General features: G+C 41.6%; 1 protein-coding gene across 2 annotated transcripts in view; it reads right to left on the bottom strand.

Moving 5' to 3' along the window:
* Window positions 1–22588, bottom strand: part of slain1a (SLAIN motif family, member 1a) — a 123203-nt gene that overhangs the window by 14208 nt on the left and 86407 nt on the right. The window contains exons 3-6 of one of the 2 annotated variants that reach the window (XM_068034353.1): window positions 20473–20622; window positions 15020–15169; window positions 12919–13251; window positions 5023–5154 (exon numbers count right to left, since the gene is read on the bottom strand). In XM_068034353.1, coding sequence (XP_067890454.1) covers window positions 5023–5154; window positions 12919–13251; window positions 15020–15169; window positions 20473–20622 — 765 coding nt within the window. The remainder of the gene's footprint in view (window positions 1–5022; window positions 5155–12918; window positions 13252–15019; window positions 15170–20472; window positions 20623–22588) is intronic. The other variant, XM_068034354.1, reaches the window with a different exon arrangement.

The following is a 22588-nucleotide window of genomic DNA, read 5'->3' as shown; positions in this document are numbered from 1 at the left end:
AGAGTTTAGATCTGATCCGTTGGTTATGGGATCGCCTAGCTCTGTCTATCGCATGCTGCTTACGCAGTTTGGCACGCAGATAGTCCTGTGTCGTAGCTTCACCAGGTTGACACCTCATTTTGAAGCATGCCTGGTGCTGCTCCTGGCATGCCCTCCTGCACTCTTCAGTGAACCAGGGTTGGTCTCCTGGCTTGATTGTATTGGTAGAGTTCAATATTCCATCCCGTTACTATTCTGACCACTCCCTCGACACTGTTCCAATGAAGTTCAATGCAAATTCCAGGAACAGCGCTGTATCTTGCTCTACAACCCTTTGCTTTGAACACTGAATTTAGTCACTTCAGACCTTAATCATCGCTTCCCTCCTTTTACAGCAGCGTGTGCTGGTGAGATGGGATGGGTATATTATTGTTCATGGAGTGGAAAGGTGGGTTGACACTAAGTGTGGAGACACTTGGCAAAACACAATAATAGCACAGGAATCTGTGCCCTTGATAGTGGCCTGTTTCCCTGCCCATCCTGCCCCTCACTTTTAGAGCTAGCAGACCCCATCCTATTTTACCTGCTTCTCCCGTTTTACTTCAATGGGAGGAATTTTACGCTCTCCCTTGCAATGGAGGTGGGGAGAGCATAAAATCAGATGGGATGGTGGTAGAGTGGTTGGGGGGGGGTGCGGGGCGGGAGCTTCCAAAGCCATCCTGTCTCCGCCAAAATTTAGTCCGGGGCAGGAAGGCCTGTGAACAGCCTTTCCGACCCACCGCCAATCAAGACTCTTAACTGGGCAATTAACCCCAATTAAGGGCCACTTTCCCCTGCCACTGCAATTATTTGTGTAATGGGCGGCCCTATCACCACACGGGAAGCATGGCACGAAAAACCGTACGAGCTGCTTCCCAGTTGTGGAGTGGGGGTGGGGGGGGGTGGGGGGGGGTTGTCTCTTATTAAAAGGCACTTAGTGCCCGCTGCGAGCCACACTCCTGCCTTTGCTACTGACCGCCCCCCCTTCCGCACAACCTCCACACCGACCTGCCTGTGGCCTGGGTCCAACGCCGCTCCTGGGACTCCAGTAGGTGCTCCTCCAGCAGCAGCCACCGCTTCCATATTGAAAGAGCTGCCAGCATCTGATTGTGTGGGGCTTCTGGCGACAGGGTCCTTGATCCTGTGGAAGACCCGCTGCTGTCCACTTAGGTGCCTGATTGGCATTAGATTCAGGGGGCCTTCTGGAGAACAGGCGAAGTAGGGTTCTTGGCGTCGCTTTTCCTGGACGTCGAAACCCCCGTCACCAGCATAAAATCCTGGCCAACGTTTCCCACTCTCTCATCTCTGCCTTGAATTGCTTCCCACTACATTAGCTATTGTTTCTTCAACTTCCCTGAATGTACCTTTCCATTGTCTGGTGGAAATATCATTTTAGTTGTTCATCTATCTTCTGTTTTTCTGTTAAGCAGGGTGCAGATCATCACACCAGTCCTTCCTTTCTCTTTCCTCCCCATTGTTTTGATTATATTAAAATGCTTGCTCATCAGTCTTGTTTTTAGTTCTGATGCAAGGCTGTATGCCTGAAACACTCAGTTATCTGATCTATCCACAGATGTTAGCCGAGAAGCTCTGATTCCAGCATTTTATGTGTTTGCTTCAGATTTCCAGTTTTTCTGCGTTTTACATTTAAGGTAAACCTGCCCGACTCAGTTACCAGCATTTTGTACTAGAATACAACTCATGCTCTACTGCACTTTACAATTCAAGTTTCATTTAATCATGGAATCATAGAAACTTATAGCACAGGAGGAGGCCATTCGGCCCGTCTTGCTGGCTTTTGAACGAGCAGCTGTGGTTAGTCTCACATCCCTACTTTTTGCCCGGAATCCTGTACGTTTCTCATCTTCAAGTACCTGTCCAACTCATGCTTAAAATTTTCTATGAAATCAGCTTCCACCACCTTTTCAGGTAGCACATTCTATAGGAAGGATGTGATTGCACTGGAGAGGGTGCAGAGGAGATTCACCAGGATGTTGCCTGGGCTGGAGCATTTCAGCTATGAAGAGAGACTGGATAGGCCAGGGTTGTTTTCCTTAGAGCAGAGAAAGCTGAGGGGGGACCTGATTGAGGTATACAAAATTATGAGGGGCATTGATAGGACAGATAGGAAGAAATGTTTTCCCTTAGCAGAGGAGTCGATAACCAGGGGGCATAGATTTAAGGTAAGCAGCAGGAGGTTTAGAGGGGATTTGGGGAAAAACTTTTCACCCAGAGGGTGGTTGGAAGCGGAAACACACTGCCTGAAGGGGTGGTAGAGGCAGGAACCCTCACAACATTTAAAAAGTATTTAGATGAGCACTTGAAACACCACAGCATACAAGGCTACGGGCCAAGTGCTGGAAAATGGGATTAGAATAGATAGGTGCTTGATAGCCGGCACAGACACGATGGGCCGAAGGGCCTGTTTCTGTGCTGTATAACTCTCTGACTCTATGACATTCCAGATCCCGACAAGTCTGAGTGAATAAAACTGTCATCTCCCCTCTAGATCTTTTTCCATTGATTTTGAATCCATGTTATTGACCCATTTGCCACAGGGAGTACTTTTTCCTCTATCAAAATCTTTCACCATCTTGAAAGCCTCTATTAGGTCACCTCTTAACCTTCTTATGTAAAATGATCTCCTTTGCATAAGATACTACCAATTGCTTCCAAACATTTAGTTGTTGAGCTCAACGTTGCATAAAGGAAAACAATGACTAAATCCACAAACATTCTAGAAAGGTCGCTTGAATCAAACAGCAAGCTGCCTAAAACAAAAGAAAAACTGCAGCTGGCTTTATGAGCTGTACTGTGTTGTCATTTCATTATTGCTCCTTCCCCAACTACGATGCGAATTCCTCCACAGCAAAAAGACTCTCAGCAAGAACTGGCAGGCCTCACAGCTGAGGTGTGCTGTTGCTATACAACTAAGGCAAAGGCTGCTTGAATGGTTTTAGCTTCAGGGCTTCCAGAGCTCCACCAAAACTAAGTGCACTCACTCAGCTTTAGAAATTACACCAGTACATCACTGAATAGCTTCAGCAGCAGAACAAAGTCTTGGGTTTGTATTTCTACTCCACGTGAGCCTCTTCATCTCACCCTATCAGCATAACCTTCTATTCCATTCCCCCTCATGCGGCCATCTAGCTTCTCCTTAAATGCATCTATGTTATTCATCTCAACCACTCCATGTGATAGCGAGTTTCACCCTCTGGGAAAACAATCTCAGCCAATGAAGCTAACAGTGCTCCCACTACTGAACTGAGCTTCTGCTCCTTTTAGAACCTGTAATAACTAGACAAGGCATCAAAAATCCCTGGCTGCAAGGAATCTTTACATTGGTCTGTAAATGTCCAGTTTGTTTTGAAGCTGTTAAAAAATATACCCAACTTTTTTGGAGTTGGGGAATTAGGTGCACTATGAAAGCACCCATACACAAAAAAAATTGAGACCCACTTCACAAAAAAATTACCCACCCCTATAATGCATACAAAAAGCATGCCATCCAAAAGTGAGATGCCCAAATACCTAAAAAAAAAAGGCCCCCATCCACAGAAATGGCTTCTGTGGAGCATAAACACTGGCATAGATCTGTTGGGCTGAAATGGTTTGTGGCTTGCTTCTATGCTGTAAATTCAATCCAATCTATGTAAATGTGAGACAACCATATACAGGAATTTGCAACTTCACCTACACAAGAAATTCCAATGTGCACACATGCAAATAGGTTCAAGCCCTCTCCTGCTCCATCCTCGGACATGGAGACCAATTATTTCACTCTTACAGCAACCTGAGCTGATTTCAGCCAAATTAGCACAGGGTCCAACTCAGTACCCTCTACTCTGCAAGGTTCAGTTACTTACTGCTTATGCCAGCTAATCTACTGAGAGCACATTAAATATTTATTACTATATATTGCATTACTAAAGTTCATAGAACAAGGTCTTCAGAAGTAGAAGCTAGATATCCTAATGGGATTGAAGAGGATTACCTGTTCAATGAATATTTTGATGAATTAAAAAAAAAATTGTTTATAATTGAACAAATAAAATTTCAGAGATTTAAAAATGTTAATATTGATGTCAACGCAAATTAGAGATACCTGCACTGGAATCTGAAAAACAATGATGGCGGGGGAAAACCAGTTCGGGAATGGGATGTTTCAAATCAAACTGGTAAGGTTCCTTGTATTTGGTGGAAACTTTAAAAAGCTATGAAAAGTATGAATCACGAAGTATAAAAATGATTTTAGACAAAAGAGGAATTTAAGAAATGGTGATAACTCAAGTAGGGAAAATTATCATCCACCCAAATTCCCTTTTAATAGAAATACTGTCTCCTAGAACTGATTTTCTCTTTTCATTATGACGTTAAACTTACAGGCTCTATTCGCTCAGATTTCATGCTCCCTTCCTGTTTTCCAAGCCAAAGTTTCCTTTGAAAGGTTTTAAATGTGATATCTGTAAGATCTGGTCACTGTGCCTACATTTTCTCTATTTAGCATTACAATACCAGTTGTGGCAACAAATACAAGGTTCTCCTTTTTTAAAACACTATGATATGTTTGTCTCTTAGAAAAGTTAAGACTGCCTAAAAAAACTGCTTCAACTTTGCAAAAACAAGCTATGCCGAGTACAAGATCAAAAGATTCATGTCCACAATTCATCCTATTCTTCGCTATCCCATGAGTAAGAAAAAAACTCTTCCTCCAGTCTCACAGTTCCTATGTGTGCATCCTAGAAATTATTCGTGAGGCATCTCTAATAGAGGCCTGGCAGCAGCTCATTTGCTTACCCTTTTAGTCCAAGAATGGTGTGTGGCTAAACAAGGTGAATATTTAAAAACTGGGGCTGGAAAGAGATTTGAAAGAAAGGGGAAGTCTAAATTTTCAGGTCAAAGGACAACATTATATATCGTGCAATGGAATAAGGAATGTAATCATCAGAGAACTAAACTACCCACACATGATAAAGTTTTCTCATGGGTATAGTTTATACTCACAAGCTGGTGATTGGAGTCGAGAAATTCCATTCTGTAGGTTTGAATCAAAACTTCTGCTATTCTTAAAAGAGTCAGGTGAACTAGTAGTACTGAATGAACGAGCCAGGTTTGGCATACTGCGCCTGAGCTTTTCTGCAACAGTAAAAAAAAAAGTCAAGTTGAACTGCAAACTTAAAGTTTATGCAACCGCATACTTTTACAATGAGAGCAAATTTATTCAGCAAAGGATCAGTGCTACTTATATTTTAAAATGGAAATGAAAATGATGTAAAAAGTGGAAATCTGATTTTTTTTTTAAAAACAAAAATTACTTTAAGAGCACAGCAGGCCAGTATCTGAAAAGGAATATACAGGTCAGCGTTGTAAGTAGTGACCCTTCATCAGAATGGTTCTCATAGACGGTGTGCTGCCCAAGCAGGAGCCCATCTTTTCTCTCATCAGATCCTATGGGAACTGCTGTACGTTTCCAGCAATTTCTGTTTTAATTCAAGTAGAAAGAGTAGTTTGAAGTTCATTCAATATTACCTGTCTAAGAAAGCAGTTCTCGCCCACCTGTCAGCTATCCACATGACTTACCTGATACTGTGGTCACAATGTGGACGCATCCTCCATCAGACACAACAACAGATATGGTGGTGTACCCATCACACTCACTAGTGTATAATTTTATAAACCAGGTCAGAAAAGTACAATGTTCCAGATTCTCTAAGGATCCAATCTCCCTGGTCAGGAGCAAAGGACCCTGCCTATCACTTTACGTAAAACAAAAAGGAAACTTGTCATAACTTGCATTTTAAACTGGAAATTGTATCCAGAACAGCTGTATGCATTTCTACTATGCACAAAAACAGGATTCCTGCATAATTTCATACATGCCAAGTTGAATCATACACAAAAAGTTTATAAGTACTTTGCATTAATGCACTCACGCAAATCATAAATAAGCTATGTTAAGTAAAGACTTGGCAAACACAGAATGCTGTACATATCAAAATGCCAACACATACACACAATGGGCTGGATTTTATAATCTCGCCGCCCCACCCCGATCACATTGAGGGGTCAGGCTGTTCGTCGCCAGCAATGGCGTCAGCTACCTGTGTGCAGGTGCAGATGGCATTGTTATAGGCCTGTCAGCCCTACTGGCTAATTTAAATATTTTAAGGTAAGTTGAATTAAAATAAATAAATACATCTCTTTTGCCCCTCTCCCACGCCCCCCCCCAATAACAATTACATTAATTATTTGCCCTTCCCCCCCCCCCCGCCAAAACACTTCCCTTTACCATCTGATTTTCCTCCCCCAAACTGCACAAGCTTTCAACCCGCTCCTGGTGGCTCTGCTGATACTGAACAGCTGCTGGCCCACTGATTGGCTGGCATCTCTTGGAGGTGGGACTTACTGCCTCAGAAGGGCGGAAGACCCACCCGAGACCAATTAAGGGCCTGGGCCTCGTAAAATCATAGCGTGGCTTCCAGGGGTGGCGGAGGCAGGCTCGCCCTCGACTTTGTGGCTAGTGGGTTGGAATTCCACCCTGACGTAAATTTCCAGCCTTTCAAATCCATGCCTGTCTTTCACAAAACTCCATGTTTGTATCCCTCCAATCGGGTTTCTGCCTCTACCACAGTACCGAAACAGCTCTTATCAAAGTCACAAATGACAGCCTATGTGACTGTAACAAAGGTTATCCCTCCTCATCCTTCTCGACCTGTCTGTAGCCTTTGACACTGTTGGCCACACCATCCTCCTCCAATGCCTCTCCACTGTCATCCAGTTGGCTGGAACTGCACTTGTCTGATTCCATTCTCATCTATCTAATCACAGCCAGAGAATCACTTGCAACGGCTTTTCTTCCTGCTTCCGCACCGTTAACTCTGGTGTGCTTCACGTATCTATCCTTGGCCCCCTCCTATTTCTCATCTACATGCTATTTCTTGGCAACATCATCTGAAAGCACTGACCATTCCAACGCACTCCTGGCTAGTTTCCCACATTCTAAAGTCCGTAAATTTGAGGTCATCCAAAACTCTGCTGCCCGTGTCTTAACTCACATCAGGTCCTGTTCCCCTATCACCCCTGTGCTTGTTGACTTACACTGGTTTCTGGTTAAGCAAAGTCTTGATTTTAAAATTCTCATCCTTGTTTTCATATTCCTTGATGGCTTTTCCCCTCCCTATCTCTATAATGTCTTCCAGCCCCACTACCCTCCGAGATAGCTGCCCTCCTCTAATTCTGGCCTCTTGAGCATCGCCGATTTTAATCGCTCCACTATTGGCGGTCATGCTTTCAGCTGCCTAGGCCCCAAGCTCTGGAATTCTCTCCCTAAACCTCTCTGCCTCTCTACTTCACTTTCCTCCTTTAAGACATTCCTTAAAAACTACCTCTTTGACCAAGCTTTTGGTCATCTGACCTAATATGGTTTGGTGTCATATTTTGTTTTATAATGCTTCTGTGAAGAACCTTGGGCATTTTATATTAAATGTGCTATACAAATATAAGTTCTTGTTGTTGTAAAGTGTTTAAATATTTCCGAACAAGGTCACACAACGTATCTCACCCCTACTTCAAATCGCTGACAAGATTTCAAAGATTTAAAGTCACTTTGGCACTTTGCTTGCTAAAGTGTGCGGCATTCTCTTCGTCAAGAGCAGAAAAATTGAAAGAGATAAATATATAATAGCAGCTCTATCGAATTCTAGAATAAGCTTGTATTGTTAAATTTAAAACTCCAGCACTCCCATTTAATTTCCTGTGGGCTGCCCAGGCAGAAAACAGCTCATCTTACGAAAAATATCAAATTACATTAGTTCTGAAAAGATTTCACTTTTTCTAGTAGAAATTGATAATTGGAAACAAGATACACATAATAGCTCCAATGGCAACTATTTATCAAATCAATAAAAAGCACAATCAGAACAAAGATATGAAAATATCAGATCGGCTCTTCCTATACTTTGATGCTTTTGATTGTGCTTTTGTGGTAATCTAAGTTGAAGCCCGGGAGTAAATTCATTACAGTCAGCTCAACATAAAATTGTGGATGAATAATTTATCACAAAATCTTAAGTTTTCATTTAACCTGGAGAAAGAGTTGATGTTTACAACTTTCTTTAATATTAAGATTTCAATGTGAAGTGTATAAAGTCATAGGAGTCAATTTATATTATAACGAATGTAGCTGCAGATTGTAACAAAATTACGTAAAATATGACAATGACATTTGATCCATGGCCTACGTTGAGTTACTATTATTGCAATTCTATTGGGATATTTATCAAGGATGTTGAAAGCATGGTTAAGATCTGTGAAGGAGGGTAGTAGTGAATACAGATCATGTTTCAGTTACATAGACATTCGGTAAAATTCAAAACCAAACCAACATTTCATGGTCATTTGTTCTTTGGAGACTGAAAGCAACAGCAAGATAATTGAGGTACAAAGTATATGATCTACAAATTTCTGAGCATCGTCGAATCAGAAAAATCAAATGCTGAAATCATTTTTTAAAGTATTGTCAATCACTATAAAATGGGTTGGTTGATGGTCGGCACAGACTCGGTGGGCCGAAGGGCCTGTTTCAGTGCTGTATCTCTAAACTAAACTAAAACTAAACTATTTGGGGGTGAAATTTCTCTACAATCAATGAAGAATTCCCCTTTTTCTCTGTAATTAATACATGCGCAACCAGTACACATTCCAAAGTCGCCTATTCCTACAATTTCACTATCAGGCTATTGATTGCAGAGAAAAACTTGCACTCTTCCATTTTTCATTCAGAGAATTTTCTGGCCCAATTCCAATCCAATGATTCACTTCTTTGTCAGAAGATGTTCGTTCACTTTTTCACCAGAAATTTACAGTAAGAAAATAATAAACTTATCTGTTACAAAGGATCTTTTTAGGCTTTTAACGATGCACACTTCTATTGGAAATCATTTCAGAGAATGGGTCTAGGAACACAAGCCTCATTATTTGGAGACAATAGAAAGCCATCTGTCCTTTGCAAACACTGCCAAAGTATAAATTGTGTGCAAGATCCTTACTACACAAGTACACAGAGAATCAGTTCCAGGACATGGTTAGCACCATCAGAGGAACTTTCTTCCCAAAGCAGCAAGAACCACACAATGTTCTTCTCATCTAGGACAGTGCAGTCAATTTCTGATGAGACAGGAGCAAGGTCATTTCATTATACACATTCTCTTAAAAACTCCTTTCATGACAATTCCTAAAATTCCCAGTTGCACTTACTTATTTATACCATCAGCTGTGACTCAGCTGGTAGCACTCTCGTCTTTAGATCAGAAGGCTGTGGATTCAAGTACTTGATATCAGAGACTTGAGCACAAAATCTGGGCTGTAGTACTGAGTGAGTGTTGTACTGTTGGAGGTGCTGTCTTTCAGATAAGATATTAATTCGAAGACCCATCTGCCCTGTTAGGTGGATGTAAAAGATCCCTTGGCACTATTGCAAAGCAGGGAAGTTCTCCCGGTTTCCTGGCCAATATTTATCCCTCAACCAATATCACTAAAACAGATAATGTAGTCATGATCACATTGCTGTTTGTAAAACATTGCTGTGCCCAAATTAGCTCTCACACTTCCTACACTACAACAGTGACTATACATTAAAAGTACTTCATTGGCTGTAAAGTGCCTTGGGTCGTCCCAAGGATGTGAAAGGTGTGATATAAAAGCAATTTTTTTCTTTTTCACTTCTGATGCTTCTCCACTTCCCTGGGACCTGCTCTGTAAATCTTCCAATTTATCCCAGGTTCCTGGCTAATTTTATTCCTCAATTAACTTCCCAATAAAAACAGATTATCTGCTCATTATCACATTGCTGCTTGTGAGAGCTTGCTGTGTGCAAATTGGCTGCTGTCTGTCCAAAGTACTTCATTAGCTGGAAAGCACCTTGGGCTCCCTGAGGGTAAAGCAGTGTTATATAAATATGCAAGCCTTTCTTCTGTTATATCTCTAGCTTCTTAAACCAATCATAGGAAAAATTAGCTTCTTTGCAAATGAAGGTTTTACAGGAGCATTTTCTGGCTCAGGTCATCAATTGCTGGCCAACTCTTTGGCCTCCTTATCTCGAGAGACAATAGGTAAGCGCCTGGAGGTGATCAGTGATGTGTGGAGCAGCGCCTGGAGTGGCTATAAAGAGTGACAGGCTCTTCCACAGGTGCTGCAGAAAAATTTGTTTGTTGGGGCTGTTACACAGTTGGCTCTCCCCTTGCGCCTCTGTCTTTTTTCCTGCCAACTGCTAAGTCTCTTCGGCTCGCCACACTTTAGCCCCGCCTTTATGGCTGCCCGCCAGCTCTGGTGAACGCTGGCAACTGACTCCCACGACTTGTGATCAATGTCACAGGACTTCATGTCGCATTTGCAGACGTCTTTAAAGCGGAGACATGGACAGCCGGTGGGTCTGATACCAGTGGCGAGCTCGCTGTACAATGTGTCTTTGGGGATCCTGCCATCTTCCATGCGGCTCACATGGCCAAGCCATCTCAAGGGCCGCTGACTCAGTAGTGTGTATAAGCTGGGGATGTTGGCCGCCTCAAGGACTTCTGTGTTGGAGATACGGTCCTGCCACCTGATGCCAAATATTCTCCGGAGGCAGCGAAGACGGAATGAATTGAGACGTCGCTCTTGGCTGACATACGTTGTCCAGGCCTCGCTGCCATAGAGCAAGGTACTGAGGACACAGGCTTGATACACTCGGACTTTTGTGTTCCGTGTCAGTGCGCCATTTTCCCACACTCTCTTGGCCAGTCTGGACATAGCAGTGGAAGCCTTTCCCATGCGCTTGTTGATTTCTGCATCTAGAGACAGGTTACTGGTGATAGTTGAGCTCAGATAGGTGAACTCTAGAACCACTTCCAGAGCGTGGTTGCCAATATTGATGGATGGAGCATTTCTGACGTCCTGCCCCATGATGTTCGTTTTCTTGAGGCTGATGGTTAGGACAAATTCATTGCAGGCAGCCGCAAACCTGTCGATGAGACCCTGCAGGCACTTTTCAGTGTGAGATGTTAAAGCAGCATCGTCAGCAAAGAGGAGTTCCCTGATGAGGACTTTCCGTACTTTGGACTCCGCTCTTAGACGGGCAAGGTTGAACAACCTGCCCCCAGATCTTGTGTGGAGGAAAATTCCTTCTTCAGAGGACTTGAACGCATGTGAAAGCAGCAGGGAGAAGAAAATCCCAAAAGTGTGGGTGCGAGAACACAGCCCTGTTTCACGCCACTCAGGATAGGAAAGGGGTCTGATGAGGAGCCACCATGTTAAATTGTGCCTTTCATATTGTCATGGAATGAGGTGATGATACTTAGTAGCTTTGGTGGACATCCGATCTTTTCTAGTAGTCTGAAGAGACCACGTCTGCTGACGAGGTCAAAGGCTTTGGTGAGATCAATGAAAGCAATGTAGAGGGGCATCTGTTGTTCGTGGCATTTCTCCTGTATCTGACGAAGGGAGAACAGCATGTCAACAGTCGATCTCTCTGCACGAAAGCCACACTGTGCCTCAGGGTAGATGCGCTCGGCCAGCTTCTGGAGTCTGTTTAGAGCGACTCGAGCAAAGACTTTCCCCACTATGCTGAGCAGGGAGATTCCACGGTAGTTGTTGCAGTCACCGCGGTCACCTTTGTTTTTATAGAGGGTGATGATATTGGCATCGCGCATGTCCTGAGGTACTGCTCCCTCATCCCTGCACAGGCATAGCTATCACAATAGTTCAGTCATCCTTCTTTACAAATCCATCTGTGGCTTCGCTACACTATACTGTCCCAACATCCTCCAGCCTTACATCCCAGCCTGCTATCTTTGATCCTCTAACTATGGCCTCGTTTGCATCGCCATCTGCCTCCACTCCATTACTGGGAGAAGAATGTTCAACAGCCTCTGCCCTACTTTTTGAACTCTTGCTATAAACTCCTCCTTCTTGTAACTTGTCTCCTCATCTTTGTAGGCTTCCTCAAAACCTTCTTGCATTCAGTTACCTATTTCAACTCTTCCATGGTTGTGAACAACTTAGAACATTCAATACATTAAAAAGGAGCAATACTAATGCAGGTTGTTATTATCTTCATGGGTACAATCAATTCTCAGCTTGGATACCAGAGGGTACACTTTATGAATGTGTGTTCCCTGCACAGAACCTTGCTAACAGCCAATATTGGAATTCATGGTACATACCATGGTCTAAACTGTGGGCTGCATGTGACTGATTTCCCAATGTGCACCTATAACAGGCCTGATCTGTGCTGAAAACATGCAATTGAAAAAGTTACCCTTAGATGGCTACTTAGATAGATTTTGTAAAGTAGCAATTCTAGAGCAGAACTTTAAGAGATGAAATGACATATCGAGAATTTCAGTTTGGAAGTCAGTGCATCTACACAGTTTTCTGACTAGCCTGGATTCTCGGTGTACACTGTCAGGGCATGAAGCTTTGTGTTGGAAGTGCCAACTGATAAAATTTATTCCAATGTTTATGTCAGAGATAGCTGTTTCAGCTCAACAATGATTCTTACCACATTTAACATCATAAAGATGGTACGATTCATAATTATAAGTAGAATGAAGCTGGCTTTTAACCTGCTCTGGTGGTTTCTTCATTGAAGTGGTTAACAACTAAGCAATAACAGAAAATAAGCATTTATAAGATTGGGTGGTGCCATATGGATGCTCTCTCTCAGAGTTAAAATTAAAAGACACATTGTTCCGGTCAAAGTAGGGAGGTTTAACTCAGTATCTGATCCATGCTATAAATAATTTAGGGTGGCACTGAATGACAAAGGAACTTCCATATTCCAACTCAAATATCTTCACCTTGACTAGTACTGAAAATATAAATTTATGATAACAAGCACTTTAGTGTCAATCTTTACAGTTTTACCTGCACTTGTTCGGTACTGATGTTGATCAGATGTATGACCCTGTGAGTAATAGGATGGATAACCACTGGATTGCAAGTAGGAAGAAGGAGTAGGGCCTCTTCTGCATTCTCTAATGCTGGCAAAAGTTTGTGAATGTGGCATACTTCGTAATGGTGGAGAGCATCTGGTGAGTCGAGGCTGTGGAGGAATTTGGTCGTATTCCTCTTCATCTTCCAGACTGCAGCAGTCGTACTCCTGGTCACTGCTTGTCCCTCGCTTTGCTGAATATAATGACGTACTGGAGCTGCGTTGAGAGATAGTTGTTGAAGTGGAAGCATAATCTTGTCGAAGACCTAGAGATCAGGAAAGAAATGTGCAAAGAGAATTAGGAAGCGGTTTGCTGCTGTGAGCAGAAGCACACAATTTATAAATTAACATAAAGACTAAATCCTGAAACACTGCATACAGTACTAAAATAGAATATGCAAAATAGTTATTCAAATATGAACAAACTACTCACTTCATGATGTATGAAATGCACGTTATTCAAGAAATAACATAACTAGGGAGTCAGCCGTAGCTCAGTTGGTAGCATTTTCACCTTTGGGACAGAAGGTTGTGGGTTCAAATACCATTCCAGAGACCTGAGAACAAAATATAGGCTGACACTTCCAGGGCTGTACTGAGAGAACACTTCAATGTTGGAGGTGCTGTGTTTTGGATGAGGCATTAACACGAGGCCGTCTGCCTTCTCAGGTGGACATAAAAGATCCCAAGGCACTATTTTCAAAGAAGAGCAGGGTAGTTCTCTCCAGTGTCCTGGCCAATATTACATGAGTGGCTACACTTCAAAAGTACTTCATTGCTTGTTAAGTGCTTTGGGATGTACTGAGGTCATGAAAGGCACTTAACACACGAGGTAATGTATAACTTTAAAAATGTAGAATTATTATAAAATAGCCTTTTTAAGATTGAATTTTCTGGCTGATTAAATCAGTGATATAAGTAGTGACATTGTGACTGGGCTTCTTTTAAGAAAAAGTATCATAGTGTATTTATGAACGAAACATCTGACACTTTCCACAGAGTGACTTGTTAATATACATTCTTCCAGTGAACAACCTGGGAAAACCCATCAAGATTAAAATCTTTGTTTCAGGTCAATTTTTTTCTTCAGCAAATAACTGTTCTTACAGCACAAGAGGTCTATTCCAAAATTATGAGAGAATTCCCACAGGTTTACTTTGAACAGAAATAAGTACCAACAGAAGCAGAAATCAGATAGGCCATGATATTGGGTCAACCAAGCACTTATGAAACATACTGGCGAAAACTGCAAATAGCTGTTAGGAGACCTTCGGGGAAATGTAATAATGTAACATTTGTTCCGCAGGCATTCATCTACAGGAATGGTAGTATATTATGCTTTCATAAGGTCATCTAAAGAAAAAAGCAAGCAGAGTCTACTCCTGATAATTCAAAATCATGTTTTATGTGTTAGCATTGAAATAGCTAGTAATCTGAAGTAGGCAATGTACACAACACAGCTAAGTGGGAGTTTAGTGCTAAAATAAATTAAATCATCAGATGATTTGAATTGTGGCTTTGAATTAAGCGCAGACTGTATATCACAACTCTTAATTAAATGAAAATTAACAAACATCATGCTCAGTGATTCCACAGTGTGAGCTTGAGCTGTAAACATCACTATGGGGCAATTGCTTTTTTCAGGTTGAAAAAAATACTTTTTTGTTTTAAGAACAAGGTGCAGAGACTACACTGAGAAATAATCTTTTCACTCCTGGAATTTGAATTATGCTAAGAAAAATAAACAATTAGAAGTCCAAATTCGGAGCTTAATCTGGCAAGAGTTCAGCCAGGGAGGTTTAAGACTAAGATTTTTGGAGAATATTAGATATTCTCTAACATACTCCATACTGAGCTTTACTGAATGAGTAACACGAGGAATCCATTACTATGGCTCATCTATTACCAGATCTGTGAAATGGGGTCAAGTTATTTGAGCCATTTTATCTGCTAAAATTGCTAATTCGCGTTTACAATATTTACTTGCTAACATGAGCCATGTTTCACTGTATCCTTAGCTAGCAATGTACTTACTTTCCTCTTGTAGTCTTGCCATGATCTGGACATCTGTCAAATCCTGTAGTTTGTAACCCATGGAGATAGACTCATCATCCAGCTCAGAAGTGCTCAGTTCGCTGTCGATTGATGACTGTGGGCTGAGTGGAAGATTTCTACTTACATAACCTGTAAGCACATGTAAGCAAAAACAGGTGTAACTGTTTAATGGATGATTACACTTTTTAATTAAAACACTAAAAAAACTCCCAACTGGACAAATATTTGGTCCTAAACCCCTTTTTCAAACTGACTCACAAAAGGAGAAATCTGACTAAAATTACAGGCTCGACCTGCCAGACAAACTAGAACATTAGTAACAGTATACATGATGAAGCCAGCACTAGGCCCAGGGGCACTTGGAAAAGAGCCTCCACTAAAGTACTATGGATTATGAAGGCTGATTAAAAGCACTTTGTGTATCTCCCACCCCCACCCCCACAAGGACAATGAATCTTTCAGAGTCTGTGAACACCACTAAGGGAAAGTTGCTTTTTGTCAGCTTTCCGGCTACAGTAATATAATGAATTTAAAAGTCATTGCAGGCCTCATAGTGTTACAGATTAGGGAACACATATACTATACTCCAAAATTGCAGACATGGGTTATCATAACAATTGAGCTACTGATCTCAGCCAGGACAATGAGCTAAGTTGAAAAATAATTTTAAAAGCAGTCATTCCACACTTACTATCCACATCTGTTAATGGCCACCATGTCATTACACTATCACAAGCTTGATCATAGATCAGTTGTTTTTAGCAAAAAGCAATGTGCAAAATTGGGTGTGTGTTTGGGATTCAGAAAAACAATACTAAAACGTAAATTTAGTTCCGTAGCTGTAAACCTATTTTCAAAATTGCCACTGTGGTGAAAGACACCTAAACGTGTCTCCTTGACCTTTGTCCTGCAACTTCAGTGTTGTCGGATGCCAAAGCTTCAAAGCCATGGCTGATACACTCCCTAAAGGCAGCCTCACACTGCTTGGGTTTGAAGCCACATACAACACAACTCCAGTACACGATCAAAACTAGTTTTGAAGGTATGTAGGGTGTAAGGAGAGAAGTTTTACACATTCCAGGGGATATTTCTTCCAGGACAAGAGAATTACAGTCAAAAGCAAGCAGTATAAGTGAGGCAACTATCAGCTTCATACTAGTAGCCATAGTATAAATGCATCCTTATAGTCTTTCATGCACACAGAGACCCCTATATATTCATTAGATTTCACTGTAATTGAGATTTGTGGAAAAACATTTAAGATGTTAATTTGACATTCCTCTGTCCTCTTTTAGGAAAAGCATAGCACATGTAAGATGGATGGGTTACCACCTGCATTAAAATAGCAGACAATGAAATGTCATTCAAGCATGTTGAATGTTCTCCATCAATATCGCCAGAAGTAACTTCTAGCCTTATCCGTTTGAACAAAAAAATCTAAGAAAACCTTTAAGACCTATCAGAGGTTGATGCAAAAAGCCAAGCAAAAGTTACATTTCAGTTTGAATCCAATTATGATGTGGGGAAAATGTAGATGTGAGCAACAAGGTGACAGGAAAACCAAAGTAATCATACTGCAAAATTTCATGGGATGAACTTTCAACTTTGGCAGGGTGGTAAAACTTGCGGTTTTGGTTCGGCCCGCTATATATCCCGCCTGATTTAAATTTCCATTGACTTCAATCTTATGTCCCCGCCAAAGTCAAAAGCTCCAGCCCCATGTCTGTGTGGAGGTAAAATAAAGTTAACATTATTAGCTGCTCTCGACAGAATAGAAGCAGAACAATTAACTGTTGATATTGAAAGTTCTATTTTGCCAGGATCTGTATAATCACAGAAGTGTCCAGGAGCTCATCTTGATTTTTTTTCTCCTTGATGTGTGATCATTATCGATAAGATTATTACTGTTGAATATAGCTTCAATGTGTTGAAGTCTGCACAATGGCTGGCTGACAATGGACCCTGCACTGCGTCATCTGGTTGTACAGGTTTATGTATATGCTTTATGGATTCCGTAGTCACCATTAACAATGTTGCAGACTTACAGATCAGGAGAAAGTTTTTAGTCAGTGTTCTGTTTGGCGCACCCCTATCCCAACACCTCTGTGGACAAACCTCGTCACAAAACGCCTTTGCTATCTCAACCGTTCTGGATTGGATTAGCTCTTCAAGCTGCTGGAGACTTAGGCAGAATTCACGTAATACATGACTGGTTTAATGGCAAGGCCTACCTGCTGCTAACAGGTTTCAAAGCAGTTTGAAGCAAATTAGTCACAGCATGGAGAAGTATAATCACTAACAGATTTTTGTTGTTGTCTCGAATTTTTGGTGAAATACAGCTCTCCTTTATTCTCCAACCATTTCTTCTCATCTACCTTGTTCATTTTATCAATATGATCATTGCTCCTTTGAATTTTTCTCTCATTCATTTTAAGGTCAAGTACAGCCTCTGTTTGCCGTCCTGCACCCACACTGTGTTGAAATAGAGATTCATAGAATAGAATTATACAGCACAGAAGGAGATCATTTGACCCATCATGCCTGTGCTGGTTCTTTGAAAGAGCTATCCAATTAGTCCCACTACCCTGCCCTGAAATTTCCTCCCCAACCAATATTTATCCAATTTCCTTTTGAAAATGACTACTGAATCTTTATTCACCACCCTTCAGTCAGTCATAATAACTTGTTGCACAACAAACTCTTCCTTATCCCACCTCTGGCTCTTTTCTAAATTACCTTAAATCTGTGTCCTTTTCTTACTGATCCTTTTATTTTTTATTTATTTAGAGATACAGCACTGAAACAGGCCCTTCGGCCCACCAAGTCTGTGCTGACCAACAACCACCCATTTATACTAATCCTACTTTAACCCCATATTCTCTACCACATCCCCACCATTCTCCTACCACCTACCTACACTAGGGGCAATTTACAATGGCCAATTTACCTATCAAGCTGCAAGTCTTTGGAGGTGGGAGGAAATCGGAGCACCCGGTGGAAACCCACGCAGACACAGGGAGAACTTGCAAACTCCGCACAGGCAGTACCCAGAATTGAACCCGGGTCACTGGAGCTGTGAGGCTGCTGTGCTAACCACTGCACCATTCCGCCGTCTACCAGTGAAAACGTTTTTTCCTTATTTGCTCTATCAAAAATCTTCATGATTTTGAACAGCTCTATTAAATCTCCCCTGAACCAACTCTGCTCTAACAAGAACAATCATTGTACTAAGCCAATCTGTCAATCCAGGCATTGACTGAAAGCAATATGGGCGCAGTATACAAGAAGTGCATTGCATTCAGGGAAGATCAGCTCTCGGATTTCCTGCTGGATCTTCTTATCATGGAGACACTGCTGGAGATATTTTTATTGGTTCTATGATGATCCCCAGATTAAGTCTGGATGCTGCCCGAGCCTTAAGGTAACAACATTAAGGAGTAAAAAGGTAAAATGAATGGCTCAGGAAAATCATCATGTTTTAAAGATAATGCCGCAGGATTTGTAAAGTGCCAGATCTTGATGAACTGCAGCAACTTTGTAATTTAATTTGTGCATGCCAGATGCTACAGTTTTCATGTTGGTGGCCTTCATGTATAAAAATTCTGTCCCTGTGACCGAGTTTGGGCGGCTGTGCCATGGCAGGGATGGCAGCAGCATTCCAAGCAGGAATCCACGTGCGCCTGTAGTCTGCTTTGGTGGGAGATAGCGAATGGCCAGCACACTGGTGCCATTAGCAGGTGGAGGAGCAGGTAAAGCAAGAGTAGGTATGAAGAATGATGGTGCAGGAAGAGGAGGAAGGTGCTGGCTTTATTGGGAGTCTTCAAGTTAGTCTAAGTGGAACAGGGCAGGTGCAAGATCAAGAGAAGCAGGTATTCCTACTCTGCGATAGGAAAAGAATGGTTTGTGGTTCGGGGAGGCACAGGAGAATGCTTTCAACAGCTAACAAGAAAACTTGTGGTTGTTTACCATCGCTTGGGTTTAAATGAGTCACATTGCAAGAGAAGAGAGGGTGGCATTAGACTGAACATGCCCTCCATCACTAAATATAAAATTAACAGCAGCAACAATTACAGAAGCAACAATAACATATTTTATGCAAAAAAAAAAGCCAAAAGGGAAGCCTTTTTTTGACAATACCCTGAAGACAGTTTGCAGTGAAGTGGCAGTTCTGGAAGCAGTCACACCGGGTTGCTATGGGGACAGTTTGTTCCTGATCTGCATTAAATGCTATTGGCGCAAATCTGAATGCAGAGGCCTCTGATGCTCATGTGAATTAAATTTAAACATCTATGGCTCTTCACGTCTAAGCACTGGAAAAGCCATGAGGAAATTTAGCTGTAGCAGGACTCAGGATCTGAATGGGAGCAAAGGATTAGTGCTCTCTGCATTGCACCCTTCTTCAGATGGTTCTGGAAGCAGCACTGAGGAAAATCAGCCCTATTCTTTCCAAGGACTTCAAACTGGATCTCCTGACCTTAACAACTCTAGCTATCTTACAATCAATAGGCTTTTGAAACCCAAACTTATTATTATTTCACCACTGATTCTTGATTTATCCTCTTTTATTCTCCTACTCTTCTAAAGTTTTTGTGATGGAGTATGGTATGAGGTTTGGCTCCTTACCAAAGTTTCTGAATAAAAAAAAGTCATCAGCCAGGAAACAAAACATTTGTGTAAAACTACACTGGTGAGTGTCAGTCACCACATTTTTAATAATAAACAGCTAGTATCAACTTCAGCTCAGATAATGGTAGTTATTAATCCTGTGTAATATATAGCAAGCTTAGGCCTTGAAATTATTTTGTGGGATAACAGCATATGAGCACACTTCAAGTGTTTGTCTGAAAATTTTATTCTAGCTGATTTAACGTAAACGGGTGAATGCAACACCTAAAATAGTGGACAAAGACATTTTAGACAAATGCATTGTACTGGTCTTCCTAACATGAATTAACGTGAGCTTTAATTTCCCACATTATGCCCTTGCCAGAAAATATTTTTAAAAAACAGAAGGAACCTTTTAAGGAACCTATTTTAGAGACAGGGGGAGGAATGTAATTAACTGGTTGCTAGGCCTACAGTAGTAGAAATATCTACAATGATTATATTCAAAGGCAATTTAACACATTTAAGACCATGCAGACCTGGAGAAGTGGTTCCCTCAGGAAGAACCTTAGATACTAGGACATTAACCTTATCATCACTACTGAGTAGATGCTTCAATTCATCTCGAGTATCTCAAATGAAGATATTCTTCATATTTCACTTTTTTTGGTTATAGCAATCGTAATCCAAACAGACGCGATTTTTCACAGATTACCCAGGTTTTCCTTCATAGAGTTATATTAAGCGGTGCATGCAGGTAGCAGTATATGTGCAATGCTCACATTAAGAGATACAAACATTAAAGCTGTTCCAGTTTTATACTCTACCTGTTCTTTCAGGGATTAGTAATTGTTTAGTAACAGGTTTGTAGAGGCTTTGAGAGCTAAACCCATTGGTATATGGACTATATCCTGCAAACGAGCTACATGGAAGGCCAGAAGTGTAAGAACTCGAAAAGAGGCTTTTCCAACGATTGGCTTTTGAGGGAAAGAAGCAAAGACACAATTAGATTTGACAAAGCTCTGCTTGAAGTGTTAGCTTAAAAAAAAACAAAGTATATACATTACAGCATGGAGTAGCTTCATGCAGCATTATATTCAAATGGTAACTGCCAATTCTAACCAAATTCTTTCCAACTCTTTAGATCCAGAGTGATATGTGTACACACTGAAGTTTTATAAATTTACCAATAATTTATAAATTCACCAAAGCTTAGTGTTCAAGTTTATACTTGGAAAAGTGACAATGAACACCAGGCTTCAGAATATGCCATACTAGAGCTTCCTTCTACCTGTACAGGATGAAATGCTTAAGTCACTTATTTTCTCTCCACCACTCCTGAAGGTACTGACTAAATTACACGTCACCATCTAATATCTTGTCCAAATGATTGGCTGCAAGCTATTCAACAGTGGCAGCATCGCAGCTGAGCCTGATCCTGTCCTTACCGCATGTACACCTTGCTGCAGGAGTCACAATTTGTCCCCTCTCTAGGCCAAAGTTGCCAAGGCAATTTGCAGTACCCCAGCCTTGACAAGGGAATGAAGCTGGGATTTAATGCTAAAAACAAAATCTGAATTATCAGACCATTTGAATTAAGCAACTTTGAATTAAGAGAAGTAGGGAGAAAGGCTGAATTTTCCTCTGTAGCCCTGTCTGAAATCAGGCGCGGTCCAGATTCCCGTCCAATTTCCCTCATTCAGCACCAATTACTGTCTCAATATTAACTAAGTCCTACAATAACACGGGTCGACACAGAGTCAAAGGAGCAATTGGAAACCTCGCTTTGCTGCTACTTGATTACCCAAGAGGGAGCATTCAGCCCCAGCTGCAGTCAAAGGTCAAGCAGTAACTCCTCAAACGCATCCATTTCAGGTGTGCGTACAATGCTACTGGATATTTTGTTGGGCAATTCTCAGGAAATCATGAGGAGCAGTTAATTTACTAAATTTAAATCATTTTTAAACCCTGACTGAGGTTTTCACCAGTAGTGAACAGCCTCCTATAACATCAGCCTACTCCAGCTGGAAACTGGCAGGCTTCGTCTATTCACAAATGGTAGGCCTAAGGGTTGTGTAACTAATCTTTGGATGGCCCTCAATAATGTGCTCATTTGCACTGCCAACAAAGCAAATTGGAAAATCTATCCTTATATAACCAGAACTATAAGATAGAGAGATACAGCACTGAAACAGGCCCTTCGGCCCACCGAGTCTGTGCCGACCAACAACCACCCATTTATACTAATCCTACATTAATCCCATATTCCCTACCACATTCCTACCTTCCCTCAATTCTCCTACCACCTACCTACACTAGGGGCAATTTACAATGGCCAATTTACCTATCAACCTGCAAGTCTTTGGCTGTGGGAGGAAATCGGAGCAGCCGGCAGAAACCCACGCGGTCACAGGGAGAACTTGCAAACTCCGCACAGGCAGTCCCCACAACTGAACCCGAGTCGCTGGAGCTGTGAGGCTGTGGTGCTAACCACTGCACCACTGTGCAAAGCTTTCCCCATTTTTTAAAAATTTGTTCTCATGTAACCGCACCACAACAAAGATTTCTTTTTAATGGAGACACTCACACTTGCCCTTCCACCATCCTCAACCTCCTGTGATTTTACCATTTCATGTTAGAAGGGGGAATTCCCAGGAAATGTCCCCTGATTTTTCAGTTCCTTTTATTTTGAAAAGAATAACTCCCAGAAAATTCCTTCAGATTTTCACCCTCTTTGTTTCAATAAAGAAAGATTCTGAGGTGGGGAGGGTGGGAGAGGGGGGGAAATCCCTCCATTTCAAGATTAGCCTCAATGACAGTGAAGCAATTCATTCTCAGCGCAGGCTGAATGCCAAAGTTTTCAAGTGCCCTATATAAATAACAGAATGAATTTTCAGTAACAGGCAAAGGCCATTTTGGTCCAACAAGCCTGGCCTTTTTTGA

The sequence above is a fragment of the Heterodontus francisci genome, chromosome 6 (assembly GCF_036365525.1).
Source record: "Heterodontus francisci isolate sHetFra1 chromosome 6, sHetFra1.hap1, whole genome shotgun sequence".
Classification (NCBI taxonomy): Eukaryota; Metazoa; Chordata; class Chondrichthyes; order Heterodontiformes; family Heterodontidae; genus Heterodontus; species Heterodontus francisci.
Note: the sequence above shows the minus strand (reverse complement) of the source record. Positions and strands in the feature narration are given on the sequence as shown.